Consider the following 18,382-nt stretch of genomic DNA (forward strand, 5'->3'; position numbering starts at 1 on the left):
CCAATTTTCCCAGGAGGGAACAGTTAAAAGAAAAGTTAGAACAAACCAAAATCTGTTGGATGATATTTTGCTGGTAAAAGAAGTGTTGTCCTTAAACAATAACCAAATATCTATTAGGAAGATAGCTCAAACGACAAATATGTCAAAAAGTAAAATACATAAAATTCTAAAAATAATTAAGTTTAAACCCTACAAAATTCAAACTTTCCAAAAGATAGAAAATCGCGCCCTTGAAAAAAGATATTTAATGTGCGAAACACTACTAGATCTTTTTAGAAATGAGCCGGATACCAATTTAATAATGTCTGATGAGGCAACATTTCACATCAGTGGTCGAGTAAATAAGCATAACTGCCGAATTTGGACGATGAGAGATGAAAATCCTCGAGTTTTTTAACGAATTTGACAGTGATTCTCCTAAGCTGAACGTTTGGTGTGCAGTATCGAAATCTAAAATTTATGGGCCATTTTTTTTTCAAGAAGCAACAGTGAATGGAAACAATTACACCGATATGTTGGAAACATTTTTTTATCCTCAACTTCAGCAGGATGGAATTTTAGGCACGGTCTACTTCCAGCAAGACGGTGCACCACCACAATTCTCCAGGGTCGCAAGGGATTTTTTAGATATTACTTTTGGAAACAGATGGATAGAGCGAGCAGGTCCAATCGAGTGGGCACCTTATTCTCCCGATCTAACCATTCCAGATTTTTGTATATGGGGATATGTAAAAGACCGTTGCTACAATCCAACCCCAAGAAATTAGGAAGAACTTCGCAGCAACATAGTAAACGTTTTCTACCAAATTACACCGCGAATGCTACAAAACGGCTTCGGCAACTTATTTTTTCCGTCTACATTAGTGTTTCGAGCAAAATGGGGATTTTCAGCAGCTAATTTATTAGTTATAAATTAAAATTAATTTCTTCAAGTGTTTGTTGTTAAAATTGTTGTAAATAGTTGTAATTTAATACATAGAATAAATACTTTTTATAGACATGGCAATAGCGCAAATTATTTAATTATGATCATGCTATAGTGATACATAGGCAATTACCAGAAAATGTTTATCAATCACCGAATATGTGTCTAGGAAAATTTTCAAAAAGGTGTCATTTACTAAAATTGGCTCTGTAAAAAAAAATAGTGAATTTAAGACAATTTATACATTTTCGGAAAGGGGATTTAACAGGCTTTCATGTGAAATTAAAAAGTATAGGGTGTTTCATTTAAAATTTTTGAGAAATCGGCCTTTCAAAATCATCAATTTTTTTCCTCCTATTTCAGGTAAATTTTGAAACTTGGCAACACTGTCAAAAAAAACTTTAAAAATATTGATGAAGTTCTGTGAAAACCGCACATTGTTGTCATTTTTCCTTCTCGACTTATAAGCAGTTAAAATGTGTCAGTTTATAAATGGACACCCTGTATTTTTGAATTAAATAGAAACCAAGCTTTTTATTTGTTGAAACACACATTCATATTAAAAAGGAAGACCTCGGCTGTAAAACCTGTGAAGTGGCATTTAACTCAAAATCATAATTTTGTGTTGTAAAACTTGTTAAGTACCATCTTTTTTTATGGTAATGTTAATTTCTACCATTTAGTCAGCGATGGCGCTACATTCGAAGTACCTAAATTATGTTTAATCGCGGTGCTTGCTAAACGCGGAAAGCAAAATGTGTTATGTGCCAAAACAATATGGCCGCTGTACTTAACAGGCATTTGTTGTTGTGGGTATAAAGGTCAAAAGTACAATCTAACTATTTAAGTAGCGACTTGACTTGACTTGACTTGCTAGTTTTAATGGCTTCTGCTACGAGGCCAGGACGATTTGGAGATTCGGAAAAACTGTCGAGTATGTACCCTGTTCCCCGAATCGATATTTTCACAATTTTTAATACTGAAATGCACGGTGACGCCTCCCCTACGATGCATCCGGCCTGGCTACCGGCATGAATAGGTTCAGCTACCACTGGCAAAGGGCAAGGGCAGGAAATGGTCTAAAAAGGGTTCCAAAGGATAAGAAAGGAAAGAACGACCACGTGTTGACTGGGTGCAGGATGACGCGGATGTGGGCTTGATACTTTCACTAAATTTACTTCTTAAAGGCACGTTATAACCAACGGCAAGGGTTTAGGAAAGGAATCCGAAGGATAGGAAAGGAAAAGAACGACCACGTGTTGACTAGGTGAAGGATGACGCGGAAGTGATTTAAGTAGTGATTATGATGACTCTGTAGCGGATCAAGACATTTGAGGTTAGTTTTAGCACATGTTATTTTTACTATTTTATATAAAATATGTTATCTACTGCGCATCTCGAAAGTATTGTTCTTAACAAGTTTTATGTAAATACTTTTGTTTTAGAATATTTCGTTGTCTTTCAAGGGGGGAAAACGGCCTCGACTATGAGGTGTACAGAATAAAGTTAAAAAACTGAGGAATAGTGGACAGATGTATAAATCATGTTTCGAAAAAGGTCGAGTGATTAAGCGATTAAGAGATGAACAAAAAAAAAAGAGATAAGCGTCAAACCTGTACGATATCATATGTTATGAAGGGACACAATTCTACCTATGAAATTTGCAAACAAGCGTTTATATCAATCCATGGAATTGGCCGAGGAAGATGTGAATACCTTGTGACCAATATTCAGTTCCTGTTTTGGATTACAGAGAGAAAACACCAACAACACAAAAAAAAATAGTGAAGCTGATCTTAAAGATATCAAAGATTTTATTGACTTGGCAAAAATACGTGAGCTATTACAACCGCAATAAACCGAAACCGAAACGCACTTAAGAAGGAAAAACTCCAATATCTTTCGTTAAATTTAGGAGACTATTTACTAAAGAGTATTATTTTTCCTTTAAGGGACCAAAATCAAATAAATGCGCTACATGAGATGAAAATCCATATAGATTTAATGAGATTTCTATAGCCATGAAATCAGGAAATCAAGAGATGCTAAAAGAATTGGAAGGTTCTAAGGATCTGCACCCCAAAAAGGCTAAAGCAGTTAGAAACAATAAAAAAATGCTGTTGAAGAGGCTAAAATCATATGAAAAAAGATCCACGTCATTAAATTTGGCTCGCAGCATGTACTGCCGACTCTAAATTTAACAACCAGGCCATGTTTTTATAAGCAGAAGTTGTGGTGTTACAATTATAGTGTCCACTGCTGTAATCATAGTTCATGAATATTGCCTCTGCAATGGAACTAATTTTATTTTCTATGACACAGAATAGCTGGCTTGTTAAGTTTTTTTAATTTTTATTTTCATTTCGTGTGAGTAATTGTAATCAGTCTTTTATTTATAGTTACAAAGTGCCTTAAAAAATATACATTAATTTTTTTTTTAAAGCATAGCAAATTCTTTATAAATTTATTTTTTTAAACAAATATACTTACAAAGAATTATCTTTAATAACGCAATTATTATAATATATTTTTAGTTACTTTTTTAAAAACATAAATGTATATTTTAAAAAAAGTTGTTGTTAAATATTAAATTGACAAATGGTAATGGAACGTTAAAATGTAATAGAATAATTGTCTTTGCTACTAACGTATCACTCCGCATTTTCTTGATATTCGTTTGCTTCTTATGTTTATCTTATTAATGTATTTTTTTGGATGTATAAGTAATTTAGGAGTCGCAAAAAAATGTTTAATAGGTTTCCAGTAATAAGTCCCAACCCAACCCAACCCAACCCAACCTCAATTAGGCCTTCAAGTACCAAAGCATAAAAAAATAGGCTTCTCTAAAGCTTCTTTATTATTGAGAAAAAAACTCAATTTAAAAAAAGTTTGATATCTTATTCGATTTTTTGTTCATATCGTTTGAGACCTTTCCTTTTATATACCTAAGCTTCCCAAAACAGCTTACTGATATAAAATATAAATACAGTTAAGAAGAAAAAAAAAACAAAACAAAACAATCGTTTCGGCGGTCTCGTTATCGTTCTCTCTAAAGACGATTTTGCCCTCAGTTAACAATGGTTTTATTCTGTGTTCAAGATCGTGAGAATCAGCATATGGCGAGGCTTCGGTGTTTGCGAGGTCACGGGACTTAAATAAATATTACGTGATAGGGAAGCTTATTATATTCTTAAGAAATTACGACAAGCGTTATGAAAACAGGTTACCGTAGAGTTTTTGTCACGTTCCAAAACGGAAGTACTTGAGCGAATATTAAATTTTGTTCTTTGCTGCCGCTTTTTGGTTTTAAAACAAAACTTTTTAGGTTTTAACAAATTTAACTACTGTCAACTTTGTTAGGATGAGAAAATATTCAGACTTGTACACCATGTATAATCTCCTAAAACACTAATTATTTTAAAAATTCATCTTATGATAATATTTTAGACACCAAATTTATTTTATAATAAACAATATTTTTTATTTAAGTGTTTTAAGTATTTTAAAATTAGAGCAAATTGTGCGAGCACTTTAATTCCAATCAGGATAAAATAAATGAGAAATTTTCTCTGCAACATACTTTTGAAATGATGCTAGAGGAACGGATATCGGCCCTTTTTATATTTTAAAGGAATGTGTATTTAATTCTAAATTTATCATTTAAAATAAAAGCAGTTGGTGAACTGTTTTGAACAAATTTAGTAAAAGTGAAAATCATTTACGTTAAAAATTGTTTTTTTTAATCTATTTCTTGGATAGAAATTTATGTATGCATAACTTTTACTACTAATACTAAATGTTATGCATAATTTTTAAAAAAAAATTGCAGATGATTTGCCATTAAAAAGACACTTAAAGACATTTAAAACGCCACTAAAAAAATCTCTGTTCTGCCAGACAAAACTTATCTACCAGAATGCCTATGAATTCTAATGCCTAAAATATACTGGGTGACACAGCTAGCATGTAACAGGCTCTATTTTTTTTGAGTTTTGTATTTATTTTTTGATTTTTGTTTATGTTTATAAGCCATGATTCCACTTAATTTACATAAAAAAAATATTTAAAAAATCGCAGCTTTCATTTAACGTCTTTTATTTCTTTAATTATTTAAAAAATTAGGATATAAACTGAAACACCATATTTAATAAAATGTTTCAATATGTTTCAAAATGCATTTACTTATTTCCTAATGTAACTTTTCAATTTCGTATAAGAGTCGAGTAAAAAAAAGTGCGCTGTTCAGACATGGCGTACTCTATCTGAAGGATACGAATGTGCTTATCTATGGTAAAAGTATAATCAAACTAAAAATTTTATACTTATACCTTATTCGGGAATAGTTATAACCATACGAAAATTGTAAATGTAAAGTATACATTTTTTATTTAAAAAACAGAGTATTACACTTTCGTTATTTTTTTAAAATTTCCTTATGCTAGGTCTACAAATGATTTTTAAGCTGCTTGACACTGTTTCATAAATTTGTTATGAATAGTAAAAAACGCACTTTAAAAATTACATTTAATATTAACTTTATTCAATTTTAGCGATAAGACAACAATTTGTTTTTTATTTTTATGGTTAAAAATGTTTATTTTCTTATTAGTAAACCTGCATTATTGTAGCGAAAAAAACTCCCGTCTAACAAGAAAAACTAATTTTCAAAAAAAGTTTTCTGTAAATGTGTAGATGGGACTTATTTGCCGTGATGTAATAAGAACAAATTTTTTTCCCAGACCCATAAAACGGGGATATTTGTGACAATTTTTTACGGCATGACCTACAAGAGCTTCTTGACGATATTCCTTTCACTGTTTGAAGATGAATGATATTTGAAAAGACGGCTGTCATTTCGGCAGTTCCTGAATGAACGTTTTCCAAATTATTGGGTTGGTAGGTCAAGTCCAATACTTTAGCCAGCACGAAAACCTGACTTAATCCTCTCTTGAATATATCATATGAGGTGAAATGAAAGCACTGATTCATGCAACCCCAGTAAATATCCGGGAAGATTTTATCCAAAGAATAACGAATGCTGTCTAGGAGATGCAAAATAAAATAGTAACCAGAACTACAAAGAAGGTAATAAGGAGATGCTGCTAAGCTTGTATCCGCAAAAGAAGCTCTTATTTTGAACAAGATTTGTAAAATGTAAAGTTACTTTTTTACATATTTATAATAAATTTACAAAACGGTGTCAAGCAGTTTTGAAAGCATTTATAAACTGTAAGCTAGCTTAGGTAATAAGGAAATTTTACTTGCACTTTGCATTTACAATTTACCTATGATTATAACTATTTCCAAATTTGCATCATTGTATACGTAACACCATAGTGTTGGCCATGTATTTTGCTTAAAAGTTTAAAATTATGTACAGCAGATTTTCTGGACACTTACTTTTAAACCAAAAAATGCTAAGGTCTATCTTTTGTAAAAAAAGCAGAAAAATTTAAATATTTTAAAAACTATCAACTTTTGCATAATGTATAGGGTTCAGTTTACTCCTTACCCCCTCTTCTATCGTATCTCAAGGGAATGTAACGAATTACCACTAACCCTGTATTAATTAAATTCTCTAACATTAACTATTTAACATAAATACAAAAAACAAAACAAAGAACCTAAACTATGTATATAAACAATAACAATAATATAACCAAAATCAAAATAGACATTGTTCTCACAGCAAATATTTAAAATGTTAATCACCGTTATCTATACATAGTTGTACCCTTCGTATTATAGCTTTTATCACACTTTCGAACTGATGTTTTGAAAATTGACCTACTGCAGCTTTTACACTTCCTTTTAAGTCATATCAATCAGTTGAATTCGTTTGAAAGATTTTTTCTTTAAGATGTCTCTAAATAATAAAATCTAGTGGGATAAGATCCGCTGATCTTGCTGGCCATCTTATTGAACCATTGGTGCCTAACCAATTTTTTCCAAATCGTTCCTTTAAATAGTTCGAGACCATCCTGGTGTTATGTGGTGGTACCCGATCTTGCTGGAATATTATGAGATCAAAATTTTAAGGAAGTTCTTAAAAAAATTCTTAATTTTATTATGGAGAAAATTGAAATATGTTTCTCTATTCAATACATCCTCAAACATAATGGGGCCAATCCTCAAGCATAATCTTCAAACATAATCTTGCAAATATACCCAAACACACGTTAGACCCAAATCGTTCTTCAAAGCCACTTTTTCTCATATTTCTGGGATTTTTTTCTTATGGCGACCAATATCCAGTATTATTTTGATTAAATAATATAGGTTTGTAAATTTTGTCAGAAAAAAGAGTGATCAAATGGAAATTATTGAATATTTTTTCCAAACCAATAACAATAATTTAATCATCTAATACCTGATCATTTTCATATAAATGTTGGTGTATTTAGTATTTATAGGGTTTAAATTTATATTTTTTTTAAATGCGGCAAGCTGTCTCATGGTTCACTCCAATTTCACTTTGTATTTGTCTCAGCGGAATTGTTGGATCAGTTTGAACCAGTGTCACAACATGTTCTTCGCTTTCAATGCAGCAATTTTGGGGTGGCCGTGGACATAAATTGCTCTTCGAGTCTCCCAAAATAATTGTTTGGTGAACAACTTCCTTGGGGATATCTGTCGGCATACAATTAAACCGGTCTATGACAATTTTTTTGATATTCGCCGTACGTTAATAACATATCCACATTTTCGCTGTCTGAATACATGATTTAAATGTTTTAAATTTAAAACTTTTAAATAGTAAAATTTCAACGACGAATAAATATGTTGACATTAAAAATGCTATTTGTTTTATTCTATGCTCTAATTAGTTTTTCGTTGGTTTTATTTTATGACCTACTAAGTTTAAGTTTTGCCGCCATGTAGAGAAGGCGCTAAACCAACATAGCTTCACATAATTTATCAGGCAACCGACTATACAAGAATCCTTAGGCTCAGTTCATATGCTTACGAATTTAAGAACGCGAATGGCGGATAACGCTGCTATTGGCTGCCTTTGACGTATTTAATAGTATTAAAAAAAATTGCAACTGAAATATTTGAAACTGAAATATAAAAAATATTTCAGTTTTTATCCTAGTTTTTAAAATTTATGAAGAAATAAAAAACTTTACTTAAATTTCTAAATACCAGCACACACAGCTTAAACAATTGCTAGTTAGGTGTCTAAAGCCATCTAGGTGATTTACATTATAATCACTTTTAACTGTCACTTGTCAATTAAATCTCAACTTGTAATAATACGTCGATGAAATGAATATTTTAATGCACAAGTAAGAGCCTGTTACATGTGTTAGTGTGTTCCCCGGTATATATTGCGCCTTAGTTACAATTTATTTTAATATAGTTGCAGTCAACAATAATCTATATTTTTATTGACTCGATCGATTTTACAGACTCATAGCATAGCTCGAAGGTTTTCTTTAAAAAAATTAGAGTTTTGAATTTGTTCAAAAAATTTAATTTTTTTTAATTTAAACTTTTGCAAAAGCTTACCGGACTAATATTCATACTTTCGATGTTTTTGCACTGTAAAAAGATCCGGATTTAAAATTTTTGATGTAATTTTTTTTCTATCTGTTTATTTTGGGGTGAATGTTTCAATTTTATATTTTCGAAACGAATTGGTACTTCACAAATATATACAATATATATTGTATATTCATACCAATATATACAATACTCTATATGGTATAAATAAAAACTTACAAAAGAATTTAAAAAAGATAATTCATATTCGTGCCAAGGTGGCCACGTAATATGTTAGGTGATACTAGAGGGTGGAACTTAACCATTTACTTTAATTAAATTTAATTATTAGTTACCAGTACTTTTTCTAGTAGTCTAACATGATATTGCAGAGTGGGCGACACTTTATCCCGATTTAATATATTTTATTTCTTATATTTATGTTATATATTATTTATATACCGTGTGTATTAGCCAAATGGAATAAATTAGCTAATAAATAGACGGGAGCATGTTGGAAAAAATGCTCGAACACGTCGATTGGTTTTTATAGTTGCGCATTTTTTTTCATAAAAACTTTTTATACAGGAAGTATCAGATAACGGTGGCCAATACTAACTTGCTTAGTTTACACATAACACCCTGTATGTTAATTAATTTTTAGATTCCTCAGATCATTTTAGACATATTTTGTATACAATGTCCTATACCTATCTTTGACTGTTTCGGAAATTTTAAGTAAAATTAAAAAAATCACATTTAGAAAAGAAAATTATTTCTTTGCCGAAAATTGACAGGAGATTAACAAAACAACATATTCAAAAACTTATACATAATACAAATCTAAACAATAATGTCAATGTAGGAGATGTTCAAAATGCTCGCCACGAACGTCTTGGCAACACCCTACCCGTAAATAGAAATTTCTTCTAACGTTAATTGCCAGGGTTAATCGTCTTCGTAAGTCAGCTAAGTCAGTGGGTTTAGTTTTGTATATAATAGTTTTCACATATCCCCATAAGAAAAAGTCTAAAAGCCAGATCGGGAGACCGTGCTGGCCATTCCATCGATCCTCGCCTCCCTATCCACCGATCTGGAAATATTTGGTTGAGGTACTGCCGGACATTTATTTGGTAATGGGGTGGTGCTTCATCTTGTTGAACCCATATCATATTGGCTGGAACTTGTACGTGCCCTGGATCATGAAATCATCAAAAATCGTCTTCCGTGAGCTCCTGGGTGAGTATAGTTTTATAGGGATGCATTTTGTTTTCTTTTAATATTCTAATAACTGATAAATAGCTCATATCAAGCACTGGGGCTTCCGAGTAGATGTATGTGGGTGTTCCTCAAACTCAAGCATAACAGTTAATTTGGTATTCTTACTTATTGCATTGGCAGCTGCTTTTTTTACCTGCCTAAGATGGCCCAGCTCGCGGAATTACTTTTCTATTTTACTAATTATCCCTTGGGTTAAAGGCGGCAAATTTGGAAATTTTTCGTGAAATAAGCGAGTTACTTCCATTTGCGTCCGTGTATTATCTCCATAGCCAATCATCTGTAGAATTGTTAATGTTTGAACCATTTTTCTGGCTTGTAGTTATTGAAATTCAGACGACTATAGCACTGACAACTACTTCTGTCATGCAACATGGGTCAACATTAAGTCTGGTATTTTACACCAAAGTAAACAACAATTTTTAGTTTTTTTTATTCTCTTATCAATAAAAAGGAATGCTGAAATAAAAATGGGCAAGAAGTATTAAGTGAGTTGTAGAGAATCTTGAAAAATAAATAAGTTTCTTTTTTAATTGGTATTTTTTGAATTTTACTTAATATTTCCGAAACAGTCAAAGATAGGTGTAGGGCATTGTATACAAAATATGTCTAAAATGATCTGGGGAATCTAAAAATTAATTACCATACAGGGTGTTATGTTTAAACTAAGCAAGTTGGTATTGACCACCGTTATCTCATACACCCTGTATAAAAAGTTTTTATGAAAAAAAATGCGCAACTATAAAAACCAATCGACGTGTTCGAGCATTTTTTCCAACACGCTACCTTCTATTTATTAGCTAATATATTCCATTTGGCTGACACACACTGTATAGTTTATGTATAGGAACTGGGATTTTATTAATCCCTTATATTAAAAATTATATTCTTACATGAACCATTTGAAAGGAATCCGAAGAGATGGGATAGTTATTTAAAAAAATAATATTATATGCTCTAACTCTAGTACTCACCTGAGTATTCTTAGTCACAATATCTTAACAAATGTGTTGGATCGAAACCAAAAAGCTCTCTCCTGACCACTATACATTTTACCAACTATTTCCATTTAAAAACATGTAAGCTACCTGCAGAAGAGCTTCTAAAAGATCTTTAGCTGCATGCAAACCCAACCCAATGATATCGTTAAGATTGTGCTTACTGCATAATTTCTTAAGGGTAGTCGTGTTTATCTTCAATGTCACATCGGTTAAAAGACAATCGCTTTGGTGTGCGGATTTATTATACTATGAGTTTAAACCTCAGTTTTTAAAAGGTCTAAAAAGTATCGACATGGAGAGATCTTCAAAAGAGATCAAAAAGATTAGTTTGGCAATGATCAGGCATAGTTTATGGGTCAGAGGCACATCAAAAAACTAAAATAACGGAACACTCACTAATTTATGTTTTTTACTTTAAAATTTCAAGTTTGTCATATCTTGTGACTTGCATCAGATAATTTCGCCATTGCATACGACGCTCTATAAACAAAATTACTAACCATTTTATAATTTCCATATACTGGACAAATGTTGAAAAAAACTAGCATCAGGAATACAGGAAGTTGGCCAAAATCAAGCTTTTAAACCAAGTTTATGACAAACCTAGTAACCAACTGAAATCTACTACTGGAGTACAATTGATTTTCAAAGGTTACATGATAGAAATATTTGAGTTGCGAAATTAGAATACAACTAAATCTATTAGGAAAAATTAACTGAGCTAAAATGGACCGCATTTAGAAAGTTCGGACATAATTTAAGTCTGAACTATCCATTTGCTTCAAGCATAGAAGGATTTCGATCAGTGCGTCGTGCCGTTCCTAGCGTTCAGCTCAGAGTTATTAAGTCAGATAAAAAGTATTAATAAAATAAAACTCACCTAAAAAGGCATGGAAAATTCCATGATTCGTATTATAGTTAGACATTTAGCTTTAAATAAATATGTGCCCTAAAAGATGAGAGTATCTGATGCAGTAGGAAAGATAATTTATTTAAAATGGAATTAAGCTGGATACATTGCTTGGATAAAAAAAAAAGTAGAACAAAAAAATTATAGAATGGAATTCTGAAAAGACGACTCAAAGAGAGGCATACCAAATTGGATCCATTATTCACAAATCCGTAAAAATTTTTGAGAGAGGCTTATATCCAACAGTGGACAAGATGGCGGATTAATGAGGAATTTTTATTGTTTCGGATATTATCAGTGGTCATCTTCATTTTATTATAATTTATCTCCTGACGTTATAGAGTACTAATAGCTTTAGGTCTCTTCGAAACGTTATTTGTTCTCTAGAAGTATTTCAAATTGCAGCAATCAAATTCGCATTACCAGTCAGTGCCAAGTTTAATGATTTTCTGCCTTGGATGTTTACACTATCTTTTCACTTCTCCAATTATATACGAGATCATAATATTTTCGTGTTTTTGTGCACATATTAAATAGGGGCGGTAATAAAATATAGCTAAATTTACCAGACAAACAGTTCTCACCTTTCACCTATGCCGAGTTAATATTATATATTTGCAGTATGAGGAGCACAAGGTGATCCGGGACTTCTACTGCCAGATGTATATGACAGCTTTGACCCGCTTTATAGCACCGAATGCTTTGTTATAATTGACAAAGCATAGATATAAAAATTTGAAGCTTCGTTGATATTTGTCAAAGAAGATATCATTCCTAACGCATAACAAAATAAACGTATAACAAAGGCAAGTAGTCTGTAATTTTCACAGTTGTTAATAGCCCTTTTGTGATTTATTAATTCTCGTAATTATATAACAAACATGGCTATTTCATTCGTGCTACCTGAAAATTTTAATATAGAGCACGATATAGTAACTAACATACATAAATGCAATAATGAAACTAAATTTACCGGTAATTCTTCAAAACGTGTAATGATTAATAGTCCGTATTAAAATTATCACTAATTAGAACAGAACATGAACAACGCGGCATAATAATAAAGTGGTTTACCCCAGCTTAGCCCCATAAATTAGACAGAGACTCATTAAAAATAGTTCGAACCCATTCCAAGAGGTAAATCATAGCAATTATTTCTGAAAGTTGGTGTTTGGAATCGAGTAGTTTTGCAATAATTAATATGACAAGAAAATCTGTTTTCCTTCGGGGCTTTGAACAAGCTTGCTTAATAAATACGAAGGGAATATAAGCTTTGAGAAACGCAAGGACGCGTAGATTAAATTTAATTAAAAGTTAAAATGTTTGGATAAACTAAGATAAATTTTATCGTATAAAAATATATAAGTAATAAATAAATTATAGTCAATAAAAACACATAACTAAGAAATTTCCGTTCTTTTTTTATGTATTAATGTAATAAATACACTTTAGCTTTATATAGTTTCTTCTCTCTTTTTGACCATAGATCTAAAGATTCCTGTCGAGGAGTAAACCCCTGCCATCATTAAAAAATATAGAATAAGACTTGTGACTATGTCTAATTACTACACCTGCATAAGTTAAAATACGTATCTATACGCATACACAAAATAGTTGATAATAAAGAATAGCTAAAAAAATAAGAATGACCTAGCAACGAAAATAAATTTTAGCTATACGTATATTTTTTATATATGTAAATACCACTGCTAAATAAATCTATAGTATACATTTGAGAAGTAAAATTGTTCCAAATGCATTGACAACTCATCAATTGCATAAACGCATAAACAAAAAAATTATTTAAACAATCTTTCATTCTGTTAAATATCCACACTTAAATCTAAAAAAATATATTGTCTAAATACAACCTGACTACTCCCTTCTGGGAGTAAGTGACGATCTAAAAGAAAGATTCAAATCTTTTGTACAGAGTCTGTAAAATTGTAAACTTCTAGCTCTTAACTTTTATAGTTTGTAGATACTCTAGGTGAAAGATCTAATTAGCTGGCTAGTTAACTGATATCTTGACTATATTTAAAAAATGTAATTATACCTAGACACTGCTAACTTTGTAGTTTTTTAAATAAAGATACATTGTTGAAGATTGATATATATATTTATTTGATTATTTATATTAAATCAACTTAACTACTTGTGATATTAATAACGGTATTTTTTTATAAAGATGAACAACAGTGCATAGGAATTTAATGATAAAAGGTTTGTGAGTGGACAAATCTTCGATTTTGCATATTATACCATCTTGACTAGCTTTGCCATATTAGGTAAAGCGTGATTTTCTCTGTGTATTATTGCGTATTCGCAAATTTAGCAGGAATCACTCAATGATTTAGATTATTTATAGGACTTTCATTAAATAATAAATTTTTAAAGGCTCAACATTTATACGCATAATATTTATTGGTGTAAATTTTACAATTTTGCCTCAACATTTCCTAGGTTTAAGAGAATACCTCGACGATATTCAGATTATCCAAATGCTTACTATATATAAAATATAATTTTCTTAATCAGAAGATTAATTTCTTAAATTAGAATTCTATACTTTATTTTTATTATTTGACAAGCTTTTTCGTTTTAACGAATAGATCTATCATATTTTAATTTAGCTTCATCAATTGAATGACTACAAACTACTCCACCTTATGATTACAGACATGATGAATTACTGCCTATAACCATTAAATTCTAAAATGGTAGATGAACTTGCTCCTTAAAAATAAAGTGTTTTAGAATTTAATTTATATTTTATATTTTAATTTAATTATACTGTTAAAGCACCAAGATTTCACACAATAACTTTTTGACAATTCGACATAACACTTGACTTAAATGGACTTAACATTTTCAGAAGAAATGTTGCAAATGTATTCAATAAACTTAGCAAATCATTATTCATTTTAGTTTTTTTAAACATAAGCTGCTGTTAAGTCAGCTGCATAATATAGATTATATGATTAATATTTTAATTTAAGGTAAGTCCTCAATATTTATACTGAGGTCTTTCAGTGATTTTAGGACGCATTGTTATATTTTTAGATTTTTAATGCAATAACAAATCAAAAAATATTACAGTCCGTAGCGTTACTGAAAATTAATTCAATTTTGTTATTTTTTTAATTTTTACATAAATATAAAAAACTATTTATTTTATGTTAAAAAAAATTATAAAAAACATTATTAAGGTTTTCTCGATTCTTAAAAAAAAAACTCTCACGCTGTACTTTGAAATTAAGTATCACACCTATCTTTATATAACTTTTCATTTTAAAATCACACAAAAAATTACATTTTAAGTTTGGCCACGTACTTAACTAAGCTGTATAATGAAAACTAAAGGCCCCAAATTTCTCATATATATTTATTTTAATCTAAATTAATTTTAATTTTTTTTTTCTCTTAAATTTCAGGTGAGTACATCAGCCGACAACCTGTTGTCGTCGTTTGCCAGAAATCAAAGAATCGTTAATAAAGCAATGCTGGTCCGGGCCGTGCTCGATTACCAGGGCTGCATATCAACCCTTGCAGAGGTCCCTGTACCAGTTGATCATGGGATCATCTTTTCAAATGAACCGGTACGATTTTTTTTCCTAAACACTTTAAACTTTGCTGTATATTTTTGCTTACACATTTTCCACCCTATATTGGTCTTAAATAATATTTCTTTTCAGTAAGTGTAATAAATAGATTATATTTCATATCTTAGTTATACTAGAAGATCCCACTGATTTCCAGCGGATTTTTAATTTTTTTTTTATGTTTTATTACAAAATATATTGTACTATGTCATTGTCACTTTTGAAGTTTACTAAATATAAAAAATCTTGGTTATTATCTTTAAATAGCTTTTTACAGCTTTTTGTTTTATATACGACCCTAAATTTTTAATTTCGTGTTTAAGGAACCCTAAAACAAATAATAACAATATGTAACAAAAACAAAAAATGGCATCTTTAAAAATATTTTTTTTTTGTTAAAGAAACTTTAACCAAATTATCCACTGTGAAATAATATTTATCTAAATATAAGTTATGTAAAAAGAACTTAACGGTATTTGAAATAAATAAAATTGATGGTCGGACTTAAGACTTTTCCTTCTTAACCAGGTTATCGAATAATAATAACGACATTTCGTTTTAAGTATCTTTCAGCAATTTTTTTTAAATTTAATTCTTCATATCTTATTTAATTTGTTGCTAGCTGTAGAACTCTAAAAGTTAAGATAATAATGTGTAAGATAAGGAAAGTTACCTATAAATGTTTTTTCTTTACATTTCAAATAGCATATTTATTAGGCACAAAATAGCACGGAACAACTTGCATGGGACCTTTAAAAAATCACAAATTAGAATGCATAAAAACTTACGAAAAAGTTATGAGCACAATAATTGATTTTGTAAGTATAGACATGTGAGCACTAGAATTAATCATTTTCATTTTTATTGTAATTATACTTGAATCTGTTAGATGAAAAACACAATAAACCCAAATTTGTTGTTTTCTGGGAATAAATAAAAACTCTTCAGTTTTAGAACTATTTTAGATATAATTTTTGCTTGCGTAGGAAAGTTGTAGCTCTTGTTTAACTTTCCTACGTTCGAATAAGTTATATGCTTAGATATTTAAACAAAGCTTTATTAATTAGGTCATGTCCTAAAAAGAATTATGGACTTGTACTGTTGTTCAACTCAAGCCAAATACAATGTAAAATAATACTATAAAAAAAATTTGAACGTTTATTAACTACTAAGGAACAATGAAAATAAAAACAAAACCTCATTATATTCACCTTGTTTGGTTTCCGTAGTACACTATGAAGTCACATGCTAAGAAAATTATGATTTTCTCCCGCAATATATGGAGTACTTTTTTAATAACATAAAATTTTTGTCTTGTTAATAAAAACAGGTGTTTTCTAAGTCTTTATAATAGGAAGAGCTAAACTGTTCTTATTCTGCTTTAGAAGCTTAAGCGTTTTTAAAAGTATTATTTAGGAAAGAAAAAATGTTTATTTGTAAAAAAAGCGACAGATTACATTATTGGACATAACTTAATTTGATAAGTTAGGCAAATAGGACTGCATCTCGATTATAAGAAAACCATTGGACAGTAACACCGCATAGAGTTACGTGTGATGCGTCGTTAAAATAACTACCTACTTAGAAAATATATACAATACAATATTTCAGACATAAAAAGAGAAAATAATAATTTTGAAAAAAAAAAAGAAAATACAAGTATATAAGGCTAGGCAATACCGGCAGGCAAAACGTGAAAAAAGGGCGGGAGACCAGTATTAATATTACAACCGTAAATAAGTTAGTAATATATATAAGGTTTTTTTAAGTGCTGGATTTATTAGTTAGCTTATATATTCCAAACTATCAAAATCGTCAAACAAAAAATAAATCACCAAACAGGTTGTTTTTGCAACAAACTTATTTTAATGTATTTTTTAAAGGTATAAAACGAATATAATACGAATAAACGAGGTAAACAAACGTAGAAAAACCACTGTACTTCGTTAAGGAGTTCTAAAACTTGTTGGTGTTATGATTATGTTGACTAATATTAAAGACCTTTTTTAAACAAGGTAGTTTGCCAGTCTTTATTATATGTTGTGATTTCTTATTTTACATCGAAAAAAATGAAAATTGATTTAAAAAAGAAGTGATATGACTTTTATAAGAAATATTGAGTAAAAAACGCATACAAGAATTTTGGAGTTTTTTAATTGATTTTGATATTACAACAGTTATTGCCTCTTATGCATGCTTAATTTTTTGTTAATATGAGAAGTAAAAGTTAATTTATTGTTAAGTGTAAGGTCCTAATGTTTTTGTTTTAAATTGCAAATTTCAATTGAAATATTTTTTGAGATTAAACCATTCCTTTTTTTATTTGATCCAAGGAAAAGGGCACCTGACTTTAAGGCATTAAACTTAAGATAATTGTTTTGAGCAAACCTATCATTATTATTTAAGTCCTGATTGATTGATTTTGAGAAAAGAGAAAATTGTCGGCATACTATTAGAGTTTAGAATAAGAGATTACATTTTTCATAGCTGGGACATACAGAGAATATAAGAAATGCTCGAGAATAGATTCTTGTGGGAGTCCAGTTTTAATTAAAGCATAGTTAGATTTTGAAATATAAGAATGTTGTCCTATTGCTACAATATTTATTACTGAGATGAGATAAAAAATAGAATTATTTAAAAGACCATAATAGTGAAGCTTAGCAAGCAACTTAAAAGCTTTGCTGAAGTCAAGAAGGCACAACACGTTATTTTAATTTGGCTCTTATTAAGTTTTATCTTTAACTAATTTAATAAGACTAGATGTAGTACTATATAATAAATGTGAATAAATATGTGTTTCCAAAATTTCAGAAATCACAGGCAAAATACTTATAAGCCATAAGCCTTAAATCTTGGGTTCCGTAGGAATAAATATTTTAAGTAAATGTTTCAATAATAGCTTTTTGCTAGATTTAGGAAAATTATTTAAGAGTATATAGAAATTAATGATCTCTGCTGAAGATTTTACATAAAATAACAAACCTAAAATATATCCTTAATTGATTTATGTTAAGTTTATCTTCTCCTACAGAGCCAGTGCTAATAGAGTTTTATAATTTAAATAAATCATATTTATCAAGTAATCTAAAATTTATTTTTACAGATTAGCTTTTAAAAAATATATTTTTATAATATTTTGATGTAGTCCCAAATTATAAGGCTTAAATTATTTACATAG

The 18,382-nt window shown here is 29.9% G+C and overlaps 1 protein-coding gene across 13 annotated transcripts in view; it reads left to right on the forward strand.

Annotated features, from left to right (window-relative positions):
* LOC126743099 (CUGBP Elav-like family member 4) overlaps positions 1-18,382 on the forward strand; it is an 885,098-nt gene that overhangs the window by 510,347 nt on the left and 356,369 nt on the right. For 10 of the 13 annotated variants that reach the window (XM_050450048.1, XM_050450052.1, XM_050450047.1 and 7 more), the window contains exon 3: positions 15,034-15,198. The exons of 2 other annotated variants lie outside the window; for them this stretch is intronic. In XM_050450048.1, the coding sequence (XP_050306005.1) occupies positions 15,100-15,198 (99 nt within the window). In that variant the 5' untranslated portion in view covers positions 15,034-15,099. Of the gene's footprint in view, positions 1-15,033; positions 15,199-18,382 lie in introns of those variants that run through there. One more of the 13 variants, XM_050450060.1, reaches the window with a different exon arrangement.

This window comes from Anthonomus grandis, chromosome 12, assembly GCF_022605725.1.
Source record: "Anthonomus grandis grandis chromosome 12, icAntGran1.3, whole genome shotgun sequence".
Taxonomy (NCBI): Eukaryota; Metazoa; Arthropoda; class Insecta; order Coleoptera; family Curculionidae; genus Anthonomus; species Anthonomus grandis.